This window comes from Primulina eburnea, chromosome 16 (assembly GCF_022965805.1).
Source record: "Primulina eburnea isolate SZY01 chromosome 16, ASM2296580v1, whole genome shotgun sequence".
NCBI lineage: Eukaryota > Viridiplantae > Streptophyta > Magnoliopsida > Lamiales > Gesneriaceae > Primulina > Primulina eburnea.
The window spans coordinates 7,868,448-7,886,699 of NC_133116.1; the positions used below are offsets into that span (position 1 = coordinate 7,868,448).

Here is an 18,252-nt window from a genome sequence, read left to right on the forward strand (position 1 = left end):
TCACGTTCAAATAAATGGAACTTAGAAGGGAAATGATTTTATTCCCTCTCAAGCCACTGTCACTACTTGTATATAGGGATGATAAAAATTCCGATATCCGACCCAAATAGACGAGATTATAACAGGTTTTTTTGACTTGATTAAATAATCGGTAACTGAGTATGGAGATTTCCGAGCTCGGAATAGAAGCGAGTATGATAATATCTTACTTATACCCAATTCAATTATAATATATATTTATATATTTTAATACACATGTATATTCATTAATATTAAAAAAAATTCAAATATGCTTTTATGGAATAACGATAGTTGCATGGAACGAAAAAAATTAATGGTATATCTCCTATATATGCAATTTTTGTAGGATAATAGTGTATGGATAAACTATTTATAATATTTTATTATTTTTTATATGATGTTTAGTTTGTTAATTTTTATCTTTAATTTTTTTATTATTGTTATCTTAAGAATTAGGTGAACACGCATAGTTTTATCGAAATAATTCAAATTTGAAAATGTAATTGATGATAAGATATTTGATTAGATTATATATATTTATTTCCGGCGAGTATGTATATGACGATGAAAATCGAATACTCAATATATATGAAAGTAAATATAAAAAATGAATATGAAATGGATAATATGAAATTGAATAATGTTAAGTGTATAACCAATATATCACAACAATGATATTTACAATCGTTATTATATCACGAAATTTTGTTATTATATAGTGAGATTTTGACAATTTGAATTTTTTATATTGTATAAATATTGATTTATATGACTATATGAAATCCTACCAAGAATTCGAGTCATTGAACATGGTCATCGCTAATTTGTATTGAATGCTAGTTTGGTATTTCATTTATGTTTGACAGACCCTATTTTCTGTGTGTCGACTCTTGTATTCAAAACTTCCAACAAAATAAGAGAAGTTTCCATTTTCGTTAATAATCAAACCTAGCTGCATATGTAATCTCTAAATTTGCTGATGCAAGCTTTGTTTATATTTTCACATTCAAACAGAGGGGATGACAATTCTTGGTGGGATTTTTAGCATTTGTAGTCTATCCTATTGTCCTTGAAAGCAATGGTCTTCTTGTCTGTAGCATTTGGATTTTACAGTATTACACCAGAAGAAAGATTCTGCGCGTGAAATTATTGCTCATTCTTTATTGGGTTACTCGTGTTCTCTGGCTAAACGTTGAATTTGTGGCGGTTATCCTTCCCTCGAATGTGTGTTAAGTGGTCTGTGTTTTGCCCCTTTTTGTGTTTGATGATTGGGATTTCTTGTTTATCCTCCAAGTGTGATTTGGGAAGCTGGGATTTGAATATTTGAATACTGATTTGTGGGTTCAGTTGAGAGCTGATTCTTGGGGTAAAGATTGAATCTTTTGTATGACTTCTGATGTATTCTGTTCTTGAATATGAAAGAATTGGTTGATTCAATCTCTGATTCCAAGCTATATTGTTTGTGTAGGAATGTGATTTAGAATTGGCTGTAAAATGATTGAATTGGTCAAAGTTTGTTGATGAGATGTCATTTACATCTCCATCACCAAATTCACCAATTGTTGATGCTCCTTCGAATCCGCCACCATTTCAGCTGCCCATTTCTCAGAATTCTGGTAGTGCACCACCGCCTCACATAGTTTCGCCTCCACCGCCTGCAGACACTCCACCAACGGCCACCGTCGTAAGCCCACCAGAGCCATCCTTGCCACCGCCTCCTCCCATGTCTTCTCCACCACCGACGTCATCTCCTCCTCCGCCTTCTCAGCCTACACCATCTCCTACCCCACCATCTCAGCCATCTACTCCACCTCCAACAGCGTCTCCACCGCCTAATCCCCCGGCTTCCTCACCACCTCCTCCTACTCCACCGTCTGATCCTCCTATTTCACCACCTCCCCCTTCGACTAATCCACCACCAGCCCCTGAAAGTCCACCTCCACCAGTAACACCTACGTCACCTGAACCTCCAAGCAGTTCGCCCCCCTCCTCCTTCTGCTACCCCACCCGAAACCTCACCTCCACCGCCCCAGACTCCTGATAATTCGCCGCCACCACCGTCTCCTATACCCCCGGGAGATTCACCTCCACCACCGGCTAGATGTGCCTGTATCACCCCAAAGTTCACCTCCACCCCCATCTCGTAGACCTGAGAATTCACCTCCACCGCCACCGAATTCTGTGCCACCTGGTCCACCCCGTTCTCCACCCTGCATCTCCACCATCTTCAAATTCTCCTCCAGGAAGATCTCCACCACCTGTAGTAGGACCACCAACACCACCATCTCCCCAGGTTGTGTCACCACCATCCTTGTCACCTCCTTCGACTACCCTAGTTCCACCAGGTAATACAAATACCAATAATTTCGATGGCAATTCATCAAATGGTTCACCATCTCCTGGAGGTGGTGGGATAGGCACTGGAGGAACGGTGGCAATTGTTTTAGTAGTTGGTTTTCTATTGCTCGGTGTCCTTGGAGCTACTGCATGCTGTGTGTGGAAGCGAAAGAAAAAGAACTTTGGACAAAACGGTGGTCACATTTTGCCAACTTCAGTTGAACCTTCTACAGAATCAGGTGCTCTCTTTAGCGCGTGCTAATGAGGTTTTCAACAGTGACATCTACTCTTTTAAATGTCGCAAATGATTAAAGAAGTGCTCTCATTTGTGACCAGGTTCTGGCATGGTGAAGGTGCAAATATCAGGATCCGGTTATGGAAGCGGCTCTGGCAATGGCATCTCTCATTCACCTCGCGAGCCCCGTGGGTTGGGGAATTCAAGGTCATGGTTACCGTACAATGAATTAGTTGAGGCCACTGCTGGGTTTCCCCCTCAGAATCTCTTAGGTGAAGGTGGATTTGGTCCGGTCTACAAAGGAAGACTTGTGGATGGTCGAGAAGTAGCAGTTAAGCAGTTAAAGGTTGGTGGAGGGCAGGGGGAGCGAGAATTCAGATCAGAAGTCGAGATAATAAGTCGTATACACCATCGCCATTTGGTTTCACTTGTAGGTTATTGCATTGCAGAGAATAGAAGGCTGCTTGTGTATGAATATGTCCCAAATAATACTCTCTACTTCCACCTTCATGGTAAATTTTATTGCTCGGAGTTTAAGGTATGTTGGCCAAAAGTGTACTTATGTTTTCGTTGCTCCTGTTAGGTCAAGGTAGGCCAGTTATGGATTGGATTACACGTGTGAAGATCGCAATTGGCTCAGCTCGTGGCATTGCCTACCTTCATGAAGACTGTAAGCTATTTATCCACGTTGTTTCCAATACATCAATAAATCTATCAGAATATACCTCCAGATTTGATATTATTCGAGGACTTCCTACTTGGTTATTTGTAACATTTTTCTCTTCTCGTCTTTCATATTTATTGTGCAACTATATATTTATCTTGGTTACTAACAGGATAGAATATCTATGAAATACTAACTCCTAGACTGTACTTTGGGAAATGAGAAATTGCGGGGAGCAGAAGTCATATCCCCCTTTTTTGGTTGAAATTTGTCAAAGTTATACTTTTTCTATGTGTAGTTACGTGGTTCTGTTTTTTGAAAGGTCTGTAAAGAAATTGGTGGCAGTTTTACAAACGAATGGTTTCAGAAACTAGAAGTCATTTAGTAATCAAGCTACTGAAAAAATTATGGACAGTAATCATTAATTTGGTGGTTCACCCTGAATCATTGGTTTGGTATTTTAATCTTTTATTAACATTTGAATATCTATATCTTTATGCAATAAAAAGACATTAATTCGTTAAGTGGCTTATCAATCTTCAGGTCACCCCCGTATTATTCATAGAGATATCAAGTCATCAAACATCCTTTTAGATAACAATTTTGTAGCACGGGTAAGCCTTATTTATGAAGAACTATAATTTTTTTATATCTTTCAGACCATCTTTATAATATCTACATTTCAGGTTTCTGATTTTGGACTCGCAAAATTAGCTATGGATGCTAATACACATGTTACAACACGTGTAATGGGAACCTTTGGGTAAGTTGGCATCCATTTAATTGTTCAAAGGAGGCTAAATAGGAGCATCAAAAGATTGTATTTTACCATATCTTCAATATTTTTCCTCTGGTTGGATTGGTCCAGATACATGGCTCCTGAGTATGCATCCAGTGGCAAGTTGACTGACAAATCCGATGTGTATTCCTTTGGCGTTGTGCTCTTGGAGTTAATTACTGGACGCAAGCCTGTCGATGCATCTCAGCCCTTAGGGGAGGAGAGCATAGTCGAGTGGGTAAGTTGATTAAAGACACTATTCATGAACCCAAGGAACCTTGACCTGTCTAGTCAAATGACTTTCTTTTCACTCTGGCATGTATGACCGAGTAATATGTAATATCTATTTGGTTGGGGCATTGAGGGCCATCTATCTAGAAGCATTGGGACAGATCCCTCGTCCAACATAATAATTCTCATCATACAAGTTGCTTGGATATTTCTAAGTTTTAACCTTTTCTTTTTAATTGCTATTGTTAGTTTATGTCACGGTTTTTTTTTTTTTTTGAACTGTAGATAAGTTTCTCATTAAGTTGCTTTGCCTATGATCTTTTGATGTTTTGAGTCAACTTATTATTCATTCGTCGGGCTGTGAGATTCCAAGTGTCAATCATTCAAATCAGATTGGTGTCACTTGGTGTGCTAATTGCAACCTGGACTCAAGTTGCTCTGTGCCATTGCACAACTGCATAATTGTTTGCATAAAACAGAAATATAGACACTCAGAAGTTTCATATCTAACATTTGTATCTCCCAGGCCCGACCTTTGCTTAGTCATGCGCTTGAGACACAAGAATTTGGGGAGTTGGCAGATCCAAGGCTTGAAGGGCAATATGTCGATGGCGAGATGTTCCGAACAATTGAAGTTGCTGCGGCTTGTGTACGTCATTCATCCGCCAAGAGACCCAAGATGGGACAGGTGACACTTTCTAGGACAAATCATGTTAACTCTAATTATAAAAAAGTGAAACACCCATATATTTCGTCGCACCTCCTACCTTTTATGGATTTTAGAAAAACATTCAATGTCTCTTGTAAAATGCATGCTTTTCCTTGTAGAAGTTGTGTAATCATTTACACCTTTCCGTGGCATTCCAGGTCGTAAGGGCTTTAGAGAGTATGGCTACCTCGGATTTGTCAAATGGAATGAGAGTTGGTGAAAGTGAAATATACAACTCGGCTCAACATTCCGAAGAAATTAGATTGTTTCGTAGGATGGCATTTGGTAGTCAAGATTATAGTACAGATTTTTTGTATCAAAATAGCTCCAGTAGTGATGGCAACCAAGTACATAGCCCAAGAAATTGATGCACAGAAGTTCCAAAGTCTTCCTATCAACATGAATAGATTGGTGTAAACATAAATGCAACGGCGGGTAGACTGGGAGGTAGCACTATATCTTGCTCTGACTTAGATAGTTAGATGCTAGATTGGTGTAAAACGTAAATGCGATGGCGGCTAGACTGGGAGGTAGCACTATCTCTTGCTCTGACTCAGCTGCATCTAGTTTAGATTTGGGTTTGCAGACGTGAGTTAGTTTTTGACGAGTGGTCTGATTTTGGCTCGGTTTTGTACGGTATATATCATGTGCTTTCTATTTGTTGGGGCAATTCTTTTCTGTAAATAGAAGCACAGTTTTGAATTTAGCAGTATCCATTGGAATAAAGTTTCTTTCATTGTTGTGCAATGGATTGGTGTGGCACTGAAAGACAAGTTATGCATGTGTTGTAAACGAGGTAACTTTCCTTATTTTTCATGCCCTCCCATTTCTTGGACATGTTGGACGGATGTAGCGTGCTAGAAAAATAATTTTCCAGAATGTGATTTTGTTATGTTCCAAAATTTTGTTTCGATCGTGATATCATTAAAGAGGTTAAAACTTGTGTGCGAGACGGTCTCACTGGTCGTATTTGTGAGACGGATATCTTATTTGGGTCATCTATGAAAAAATATTATTTTTTTATGTCAAGGGTATTACTTTTTATTGTGAATAAGGGTAGGGTTGATCCATCTCATATATTAAGATCTGTGAGACGGTCTTACATTAGATCCACTCCATTAAAGAACTCCTGCTATGTTGTTGGGATAAAGACAATTTCTTTCCAGGATTTTCATAACAAAGAACACAAATTATAGACAAAGTTTCCCAAAATAATAGATTAGAGAAATTCGTACAGCACGATTCAGAAATGAAATTATATTTATAAGGTTGAAACATCTTTTCCGATGTGATTGTCCAGCAAAAGATGTGATCATCTGAATAATTTTTTTTTTTCTTTCTGAATAAGCACTTCTTCATTCAAATCATTACTGAATAGACATTGATTTAAATCGATAGATTTATCTGGTTCGTTTCAATTTATTATGATACATTTTATTATTCAGTTACTAAAATACTAGTAATCAAAATAATAAATCCTAATAATATTAATTAATTCTGATTTAGTGCTCAAGTGCTTATTTTTTACTATTAAATATGATAATTGAATGCTAATAAATGAAAATGCATCGAACAAATTGTATTTAGATTTTGACTAATGTGGAAAAAAATCTACTTTATTTTATTATTTCCCAATATAAAATTTGTTTTGTATAGTTATCACTAATTATTTTTAACTTAGCGTTCATCACTCGTGTTGCGGGAACATTATATTTTTATTTATGAAATAATATATATATTTGTTATATTTTAATTTAATTTGGGTGGAGAGTTAAAAATATGAATATAAAAGTATTTACAATTATATTGAGTATTAAATAATTTTTATTTATTGGTCAGTTAATTAGGTAAATCATTATGTGGATAAGGTTAAATAATTAAATTTAGTTTATTTAAAAATAGGATATATACTTATAATTTCATTAATAAATAATAAATGCATGAGAAACATTAATTTATTAGCCATAGTAAAAAAAAATAACCTTGATTAATGTAGATAGCTAAGATAATTAGAAAAATAAATATTTATATTAGAAATAAGAAGAGAAAAAAGCACAAAAAAAATAAAGCTAAGAGGCAAATTTTTGGTAAAATAAACTGTAACAAGAGGTATTAGTTTTCCTTAAACATGCTTAATGGACTGGTTCGGACCGAAATTGAGATCGATATGGATGAACTGGACCTCAAAGCGCCTCTAGTCCACTTTTCAATGGATTGATAAGTTCAGTATTTCTTAAAACTGTTCCGATTCCAGTTCTGAGGCCGAATCCAGCCCATTATAGGACCGAAATCAATTTTTTAATTTTTTTTTAAATAATAGGTATTTAATTGTTGGGGACCAAATTGCAAACATATTTTTTTAACCCCACAAATATACAAGATCCTGTTTTAACATTTTCACACCGCTTTTCTCTTTAACTCTTCATTTCTCAACAATCAATTTTCTGTCTTTGTTATCATTTGTCAACATATATTCAATAAATTTTACTATAATTTTATCTACACTCCTTACTATTTTGCAGTTCACAAACATAAATAATTTGAATTTCAATAGCATCATCTTCAAGCCATGATGGTGGTGGAAGTGATATATTTCCAACTTCGGTGAAAATTTTGGCTACATCCCTGACTTTGATGAAGTCGAATCTAGTCACGAGGAGGAAGAAGTCATTGAACTCCCCAACAAAGATGTAAGGATACCATCATCTGCCCGAGCAACGATGGCAATGAGCATGACGACAACTCGAGCAAAACGAAGCAAAGATCACTTCGATATTGAAAAATAAGGTAAGAACAACTCTTTTGGCATATGTAAAATTTGCAAAATCAAATATTCTTACAAAACAGACGGTGGTTCCAGTAGTACCGGTACTTTGAAAAAACATTTAATAAAGGTATATTAACTTGACCCTGATACTCTACAACCATTCGGTAGGAAATCAACTCAACAACAAATTAATCCTTCAAGTGGTAAAACTTTCGCAATTACAAAAGAAATTTCTCGAAAAGATGTCGTTAAATTTGTTACGAAATGTTGTCAACCTTTTATAATAGTTGAACATGAATGTTTTGTTGAATTTACTAGTACTATTCAACATGGTTTCACAATATATCCAGATACACACTTAAGAAATTGATGTTTTAAAAAAATGATATGTTTGATATAATAAAATAGTGATAAACATTGACCTGTATGGATTTTTGAATCCAAAGCCAATAGTGATTTGATAAAATTATGATATTACAAATCAATGATTCTAAAAGAGCTATAGCATCCCAAAAAGTTCTTTCAACAAAGATGTGAATTGGGAAGGATTGGTCGACGAAATATAAACCAAAGAATGAACATTGATATATCCTAGAACAATATATTTTTGTTACCACGAGACATTTTGGTAGCCGCTGATCATTTGATTGGACTGAAGTTTGGAATGAGTGCATTTGACGATATGAATCATTTGAAAAATAAATGTATTCGTTCTGTAACGGATCTTTACAAGATCAATTCGGATTTAGGTTTCGTCATAAACCTAATTGGTTATTTCCAATTACGTAAATCAATAGTTCAAACCGCACTCAAAGATAGGGCATTTCCCATTTTTATAAGAACTTATGTACCATTAACATACATTTTCCCTTAGAAAAAGGATGTGAATAAATTTATTATTCATAATAAATATTTTTTTATCGTGTTTTGCATAACCTTAATAGTAAACAAAAGGGTTAAATGATATTGTAAACTAAAAAGTTTTGATACTAATAAAAGTATCATTAATACAAATGGTTCACAGTTTGGTATATCGATTGACTTGAGCATACAAATTATATAAATAGTTAAAAAACGATTGATAGTGTACAAAGATGTAAATGAAGAAGCTAGAAACTCCTGGATCGATAAATGAATATTTTTTTAAATCAAAGATCCAAAAGATTTATGAATTCTGATTTTATGAATTCTTATTTAAGCGTTTTCAAATTTGATACATTATCATTGACTAAATTTGACAGAAAATACTCATATTATCTGGAATAAATAAGTAATGATAAACCAGGGCTTACGAATCACAACTTGATGTTTGCGAAAATACTTTTCATGCCTCGGGCTCAGGTGCTCAGGCCCGTGTGACTGCACGATAGGCTCCTATAGAAACTACTTCATATATATTCCCACCTTTATTAAAATGGTCAATCCAAGTTGTTATATGAGTATATTGTAAGCCTTTATAAAACATTTTAAACTTTCATTGTCAACAAATATGGGACAAGAGTATCATTATCACGCTTCCATCAGAATGCGTCGTCCTCGTCACGCCTATCACTCGATCCACCACCACCGAGAATCTAGAGATGACTTCTACATGTTCAAGAGATGACCCATGTGATGTAGCACTTTGCCCCACATGTACAAAATGTGGCTTCCACCCACATAACACTTTACCTTCCATAGAACTTATCTTTCAAATATTTCTTGTAGAGATAATTTGACTACTGATATTTGGATTAATTTAAAATACGAGTCTTATCTTTTTGATACACGTCATTAGATTGATGAAACTTAGATTATGCAAAAAAGAATTTGAGATCTAGATCATTTAGAATCGTCACACAACACATACGCTGTAGCTAGATATGTTTTAAATATTGTTAAGATTTATGACATATAAAATAAAATAATGTCGATCACATTAGATAATGCAAGTGTCAATACTCTTGCGATTAAATACCTTAAAGATTTACTAAAACCGATTTTATATAGTAATTTTCTTATTAGATGTGCATGTCATAGTATCAACTTATGTGTTAAATGTGCATGTGATGAACAAATACTATTGTAATAAAAAAATCAAAGTATGTGGTAAATAACTACGTGAAAGAAGACATGAACATGATTGAAAAATACTAGTCGAACAAACAAGATTAAAATTTAAAATTTCCTCTTCATGTTGAAACTAGATGTAATTCTTTATATCACTTTTTTCATACTTTATTACATTTTCAAGATTTAGTTACTCTATATTATAATAATATTGATGTAGGGTCTTTAATGTTGACTGACGATGATTGGAATTTTTTGACTAGCTGTGTTTCTTTATTAGAAATTTTCAAAGAAGCAACCGAAAAATTTTCTAGCATTAACTACCCTACTTTAATCACGTTTCTACATTTAATTTTCAATATTTTTATACATTTATTGAATATTATGATGATGTTGATACACATGATTTTATTTCAAATATGAATTTTTTTTTAAAAAAAATATTAGGAGAATATCCCAATTGTGCATGGCTTAGCAACATTACTTGAACCTAGTCAAAGTCACTGTAAGTTATACATGTTTTTTTGAATGTTATGCTAAATTTTTTCGGAAGAATGTTGACGATCAAAAGAAGTCAATCATGCATTTCTCTCCAAAAATTGTTTGATTTGTGTGTTAGTGAACATTGTAAACCGAATGCGCAGTCGGAGGAGATGCCGACATAGAAAAAGCAAATGTGAAGCAATCGACTTCTTTCAAAGTTTAAAACAACAAATGTTCAAAGAAAAATTGTTGACAACAACAAATTACAATGAGATCCAAATTTATCTAAGCCAATATATTAAGACTATAGAAAATTTCAATGTTCTTGATTGGTCAAAAGTAAATTATCAATTTTATCCAGTATTAGCAGAAAATGCAAGACATGTCATAGCCGTTCGGTCTCGCGGGTCATATTTGTGAGACATATATCTTATTTGGATCATTCATGAAAAAATATTACTTTTTATGCTAAGAGTATTACTTTTTATTGTGAATATGGATAGAGTTGACCCGTCTAACGGATTATGACCCGTGAGACGGTCTCACATGAGACTCACTCAAAATTTCAAGTGTTCCTTCCTAATTAGAATTTTCAGTATGTGGAAAAATCATTGGTGAACAAATAACTAATTTAAAGCAACATTTGGCATGCTCATATGTCTACGAGATTGATTTGCAGCCGAAAAAGAATATGACCGCTGGAGTTATCGACAAATTTCAAAGTTCAAGCTCCGATGACGATTCAGAATATTCAAAATATATTTTCATAAACCATGATGAATATTGGATGTTTAAGTATAAGATTCAATGTTTACATTATTTTATTTTTTATAATCAATCAGTATTGTTTCCACTCAAAATACTAAATAAAAAAATTTGTTCATTAATAAAAAAAATGTATATTAAAAAATAATATAATTTATATTCTGTTTCGGTTCGACTCGAACATGAACGGATCCCCAATTTGGAACGGAACCGGAACTGGTCGACCACTTCCAGAAGCCCTCGACCTGCGACCGGACCAAAACAAGAACCAGGGAATAGTTAAGCATGTCTAATTTCTCCTACCCTATTTTATGATGAATCATGTGAGAAATCCATCTTATCTCCTATCCCAGTCGATTAATTAATTCAATTTCAGCACATGATTTCACTGCAATACTGTGCAACGAATCAACCAAAACCCACATCTCAACTGAGAAAGGTAACACTCTCTTCCTCAAATCTCCCGTCTTTGAATTTGAGCTACTATGTATGACACTTGTATAGCTCCAAGAATTTCATTTAGAACAAGGTCATCTTTATATTCTTTAAATGACTACTCATACTACCGAAATGAAAGACACCCGTTCGCCTGTACATCACATTCTTCGTCGAGATCTTGTTGTTCTTGCTGTGCCAATTCAGTTTATAGAGTGCCCATAACACCAAGTTATTGCTACGATTCATACGGGTTAAGGCAGTCCTATTTGATCCAACGGTCGTGTAGGAAATTGATTTCTGGTGGTTATGATGAGTGTTATTACCGGTTTCCAGGTTGGGATTTTGATAGAAGCTGTTATTGTGGTAAGTTTAGGGAGATGGCTTTTGGTGGGAGAAGATTTGGGTTTAGAAAATGTATGGTTTTTGAGGGAAGGGGTGAAAGGTGTGATCTTGGAGGTGTTGATGAGGCTGAGGTTGTGCTTAGTTTGTTGTCTGGGGATGTTGGCGAGGAGAGTTTTCATGTGGGAAAGAAAACGAAAAGATTAGTTAAGAAATCCTCGGTGGAAAAGAGAGAAGATGGTGAAGTTTGTAACGAGTGTGGGAGTAAGAAAAGAAGAAATGATTTGGGTGTTCACGGAAGTGGGACACGGGTTAAGAATGAAGTATCGACATCTAGCTCAATGAGGGGCGATAATAGAAGAGAAGAAAGGGAAGCTTTATCGAGGAAAGAAAAACTAAAGGCTCGGCTACAAGAAGAAAAGAGAGAGGCCTCAATAAGAAAAGAGGATAAAACTGGAGGAAAATTAGAGAGGGAAACCTTGTTGAGAAAAGAGAGCCAAAAGGCCGATGAAAACCAAGAGAGAGAATCTTTGTTAAGGAAGGAGAATTGGGTGGCACATGCACGGGAGGAAGGGAATGAAGATTTTTTGAGAAGAGCAAATCACGGACAGCGAGAGAGGAAAGATGGATCTAGTTACTCTTCTTATTACTCATTTTCTTCGGCTGGTGATTATGAAAGTGACAATGAAATTGATATCAGCGACAAGAGATTTGTGGGAGAGTTGTCAAGTGGGTATGGGAGGGATTCAAAGAACAATGAGATGGTTTACCAGGAAGCTACGCAAGAGAACAAGAGGTTTGAGGATTATGAAGAAGAACATGGGGCTAGTATGACAAAGAAGAGTCCTGCACAACGATCCCATTCTGGATCAATTTTTGTTGATTCGGAACTCAGAAAGAAGACAGAGAAGAAACTTACTGATATCTCAATTGAGGAGATAGAAAATAGAAAAGAAACATCAAGAAAGGAATCAGAACTTTTGCTGGTGCATGAAAGTGAACACAGAAATACTTCTGATTCCAACATGAAATACGAAGGCAGGACATCACAATTAACTGGAAGCACTGGATTTGTTAAGGAGAGGGCTCAAAAGAATAGGGATGCGGATAATAAATTTTCAAGGCAATCTGAAACAAAGCTGAAGCATAAACATTTGGTGGAAATCCCAGGCACTGAAAGAGATAATGTTAGGACTTCCCATGACTCTCGAAAGATATTTAGTGGCAAGGATGAGATTTCTGCTAAAGTAACAAGCTCCAGCCAGGAAGTGGTCGCTGAGAATAAAACAACCGTTGGACTTAGTACCAGAGAGGAGGAATATCAAAGGAAGTTTCTAAAGGTTATGGAGCAATCACAAGAGATTGACATTAGAAAGAACTTAATTTCTCACCAAATGTTTGAGACCAATATTAAAACCAGGGAAGACTACTCAAGTAAAGTTCTCAGTTTAACTAATGACGCAGAAAGGCAGGAACACTCTGATCAGGCTAGCAGGCTGGTGGAATCAAGGGGAAAGTCCCAACAATCGGCAACAAAAGAAAGCACTTCAATCTTGAAGAAGCATCCTGACAGTCAATTTACAATTCAAGAAGATAACGTGAGCTTAGATTTTGGTTCATCTTTAGGATACAAAAAGCAGCATTCCTCAGAACATGCTAAACTTATTAACAAAGGGGATTACATAAGTGGATCTGATAACTTGACTAACTTATTGATCACTCATGCCACAGATTCTGTTGGAATTGTTGTAGAGGAACAACATAAAATTGATCCAGAGCTGTTGGTGAGACCTCCATCTTCTCAATTAGGAGCTACAGGTGTGCTAACTGTTGAGTCAACTGGTGTAGTAGTTAGTGGTAAGTTCCGTGATCAAAACATACATAGTGATTCTACTGCATTACCTAGGCGTCACCTGGAGAGATCTCCAGCATTGCATCATGAATCATATGGTGATGTCAAGAGCAATGCAGGTCAGCCTTCAAAGTTAATATTGCAGGATGATGAAATTGGATCAGCTGCCCGATTACAGGAATCCTCAGCCCACTATGTTGGTGAGTTTGTTGACAAGGCAAGGCATGAGCTTTTGAGTTCTAAAATCCAAATGGAGAAGAAAACCTATGGAACTGAGATTGTTCTTGAGGAGAAGCATGACCAAACGAGTTTGGTTCAATATACTTCTGGAGTTTCTCAGTCGAAGCATGACACGAGACATTCAAACCAGGACTCTAGCACACAGGGGCCTTTGAATGAGATGTGGAGAGAAGATGAGCCATCTGTTGAAGAGCCAGCAAAGGCAGGACTACAGGAGGATGCAAACAGTGGCAATGCTATTGTCAAGAGAACTGGCAGATCCTTATGGAACATCATAACAGATATTGTCCAGCTGCGGTGGTCTTCAGGATCCAAAAGTCAAAGCACTGTTGGAATGACTGGTGGCAGGAGTTCACCCAATCAGTCAACAAGTAGTGAGACATGGTTCTCTGGTCATGAAGCTGAGGAAAATGAAGGGCCAATTGGTGAGAAAGAAATGAGACGCATGCCACAAGAACCTATGTCTGGCATTCAACGACATGAACAAGAAAGCCACTCAAAATTTGAAGAAGGTTCTAGCTCATCAACTTTTGGGGGCCACCTTGAGCATGCAGAAATAAATGCATCATCTTCTTCAGTTGTTTTAGGAAGTGGTTCTTCATCGATGGACATTTCTTTGCCTTCCATTGAAGAAACTTCCAAAACAAATCATGGATCATCATCATCTGCAGCTGCAATAGTAGTGCCCTTAAATACTTCTCCTGCATTACGACTGCGAAGATCTCCTGTTGTGAGACTGATTTCAGAGGGTGGAGAATCAAATGCATCTGATAGTAACATGAGTGAGCAATTAAATACTAGATCAGTGGAGCAATCAGAAGCAGCAGTTATTGTGGGGGAAGCGAAAGGGAGGAAATATAAGAGAAATGACCAAGTCATAAAGGATAGATTTGATGTATGGGAAGAAGCATATAGGATTGAATCAGAACAACGAAAAAATGATGAAATGTTTATGAGAGAAGCACTCTTGGAAGCCCAAAAAGCTGCTGATAACTGGGAGGTTCCTGTGGGGGCTGTGTTAGTGCAAAATGGCAAGATAATTGCTCGTGGATGCAACATGTAAGTTCCTAAGACGTGCTTTTCCTTTTATCTGAATGTTATGCAGAAATCAAGTTACTCATGATTGACAATGTTTCAGGGTAGAAGAGTCACGTGACTCCACTGCTCATGCAGAAATGATCTGCATACGTGAGGCCTCAAACATATTAAGGACATGGAGGCTTTCAGTAATATCTCTTTCTCTGTATTTCACAACAAAACATATTTATATTTTAATTTATCCAGATAGAACATTTCAACATTCTGCAAACTTGACTAATATGAAACCAACATATTTTTTGTGGGGTGGTGGTACTACTTTGATTAGTTTTCTTTAATCTATTTTACTGGGGCATGATGTATCCGATTTTTCTAATATCATAATATTATCAGGCGAGAGGTTACCGTAGTTGGTATTGATTAGTGAAGTAATTAGCAACAAGAACAAGGTTTTTCTTTGCTTTAGTTTCTGGTAAGTTTAGGAATCTAACAAAAGAAATGACTTATTAACCTGTAATATGGTGCCAAAAAAAAAGATAACCTTGTTGCAGCATACACTTAAGCAGTCTACACTTGTATGTACCTAAATTTTGTTTTAACGCTGCATTAAACTCAGTGGACTACTCCTGTTTAAACATGTTATTTTTCTTCTTACTGATTCTTTTTCTCTTTTAGTTTTTCCCAGTGCAAGGATGAATATGTAACATAATTTTGATGAAGAAGTTCTAAACATGATTTCTCTTTGAAATTGCTAGAAATACCATGTTTGTTGCTTGTAACTTTGATGTAGAACCGAAGTTAGAAAGCACTTTCCTAAGAAGTTTTCTTTTATAGTTTTATCTTTCCTTTCCCATCTTTACAAGAAGGGGGATGTTTTCTGTTTGAAGGAAAAATAAACCATTAGATCTCTTGACTTGAAACCTTTGATTTGTTCTAAATGTTGCTCTTCGAAGACACACAAATGAAAAAATGCGTGCTAAGTTTCTGGCTGTGTTTAGTACCATAAAACTTAAAAATTAAATAAATATTCGACTTTTTTTTCAACAGGCAACTACCCTTTACGTGACTCTTGAACCATGCCCAATGTGTGCTGGAGCAATACTTCAAGCTAGAATAGACACTGTTGTATGGGGAGCACCTAACAAGCTTCTAGGAGCTGACGGCAGCTGGATCAGGTAAGCAGTTAATAGTCCGTGGTTATTTTCAAGAAATCCTGAATCTATGATGTCTTCTGTGCTTATGTTGGATATGATTTGTTGTAATCTCTTCTTCATTTTGATCTGGGTAAGTTGCTTGCTAATTTTGTATGTTATTGTATTTCATCATAATCATTACATGATAGCAACTTTATTCGACATTTTAAGTTTGCGTTTCCAACTTTCTATGCTTCTTGTCCTCTCCGCTATCCTTGTTAAGTTGATAAAAATTGTTACTTCCTCGTCAGAATATCCGTTCCAAAATTTTTCCAACTGGGTTACTGATCTCATTCCATTACAATTTCCTTTCCTTTACTTCTGCCAGTTAGTGGTAGATTTACTACAACCTGATTCCAAGGAAGCATTTCAGACTTTACCATTGTGCTGATAATGCAGTTAGTTCAATGTTTGGGCGCATTTATCCGTTAATTATTAAAGCCTAAGATGTTGCTTTCTTATGTAGACGAGAACCTCCCTCATACCTGGTCTTTATCTTTGTAATAGGGGAAGATAAGGAAATATTATTGTGCCAGCAAAGTGGAAGCATATTTAGTTTATTTTCAGTCATTAGAATAAAAAAGTATATTCTAGAATTAGATTCGATATAATTAAGATTATGATATATTTTTTAAACAAATTTATTTTTATTTATGTTTCACCGCTATATATAGTTGATTGTAATCTAAATTTGTTCGCTGAATATCATATAGTAGATGTAAAGTTTCATGTCCAAAGCATGTAAATAATGTATTTTGTAGTATTCTCTATTATGTTTCTGCTCTTTAAAATTAAAACTCAACATTATTTATGGATAATTTGTAATAGAGCTTGCAAGTGCTTGATTGGTGGAAAATGAAAGTGAAAAATGTTTCACTCGATGGTATCTTTCTTCATTTCCCCCGAACTTTTATGTTCCCATTAACTGGTTATCTGCTACTCTTCTTGATCGATCCCATCAACAATTTTCATCATATTGGTATTACAAGGATTATGATACTTTCATAAAGAGCCAACAATCTTGATCTACGTTTGCAGACTTTTTCCAAATGGAGATGAAGAAAATCACTTGGACCAAACTGATAAGCCACCTGCTCCAATTCACCCTTTCCACCCAAATATAACAATTCGACGAGGAGTGTTGGCATCAGAATGTGCGGATGCAATGCAACAGTTCTTTCAGCTAAGGAGGAAGAAGAAAAACAACAAACTCGACCCTCCCACGCCTCCTTCATACCTTCCCATTACACACCATCCTTCTAAGTTCATGACAAAGATTCATGATGCCTTCCATGTTATGTTTTGTTTGTAGTTACCCGGGTAATAGATTAGACGTTCATCATGTTCCAGGATCATTTCGGTAGCTGCAGAAATCCATCAGTTAGATGAGCAGGTTTCTTCTGTATTTTGTATTCTGTTGTATTTGCGTTGCTAGTTTCTTAACACACTTTTTTCCTCGCGGGTGTAATTTTTTTGCCAAACCTTTGGTTATGTTTGGATTAACTCGGTGTCTTTTGAAAAATATTTCTGGAAATAAATTGCTGAAGTTATATGGAAAATTGTGCTGTATGTTCGATATTATTTCTGATGATTTTTTTTTTTTTTCCAGGTGTTCTATAGTTTAAAATATTTAAATTGTGTGAATAACATCTTTTTTTCAAGTGGGAAGTGCTAGTTCCACTTTTGAAACCAGGATTGCAGATTGCTTGTGCAAAGACAGGATTGCTAATTCAAGCTTTTTGTTTCCATGCGAGTCGGAACGCTGATATTTTATTAGTCTACTATCCGTCTAGACACCATCCATTACAGCAGAGCAAAAAATGCATTTCTCCCACCAATGTTTATTTCAATTGAATGAGATGTGACTCAATACCAAAATATGGTGCTTTACAAAAATCATAATTATTTTGAAACCAACTGTTTGGTTTAAGGTTTTTTCCCACCTGGATATAGCTGTACTCTGCATTATTAATAATTTAATGTTCCACATGATTTGTTTTATCCGAACGAACGACATATTTTTATTTTGCTCATAAAAATACCATATATCAAAGAAAAAGATGGCATGAATTTAGATCTTGTAATAGAGATTGAAGATTTACAAAATCGACTC

General features: G+C 35.6%; 1 protein-coding gene and 1 pseudogene across 1 annotated transcript; both read left to right on the plus strand.

Annotated features, from left to right (window-relative positions):
- Nucleotides 1–875: 875 nt before the first annotated feature.
- On the plus strand, nucleotides 876–5,714 carry LOC140817175 (proline-rich receptor-like protein kinase PERK10; annotated as a pseudogene).
- Nucleotides 5,715–11,247: 5,533 nt separating this feature from the next.
- On the plus strand, nucleotides 11,248–17,698 carry LOC140817173 (uncharacterized). The gene is made up of 4 exons (XM_073176806.1): nucleotides 11,248–14,967; nucleotides 15,047–15,134; nucleotides 15,994–16,121; nucleotides 17,178–17,698. The coding sequence occupies exons 1-4, from the start codon at nucleotides 11,525–11,527 to the stop codon at nucleotides 17,449–17,451; spliced, it is 3,933 nt and encodes a 1,310-aa protein (XP_073032907.1). The 5' UTR covers nucleotides 11,248–11,524; the 3' UTR covers nucleotides 17,452–17,698.
- The last annotated feature ends 554 nt before the right edge of the window (nucleotides 17,699–18,252 follow it).

Coding starts and splice junctions, on each gene's coding strand:
- LOC140817173 (XM_073176806.1), top strand. CDS start 11,525: ATGTATGACACTTGTATAGCTCCAAGAATTTCATTTAGAACAAGGTCA. Junction 14,968..15,046: donor ATTGCTCGTGGATGCAACAT/GTAAGTTCCTAA, acceptor ACAATGTTTCAG/GGTAGAAGAGTCACGTGACT. Junction 15,135..15,993: donor TAAGGACATGGAGGCTTTCA/GTAATATCTCTT, acceptor TTTTTTCAACAG/GCAACTACCCTTTACGTGAC.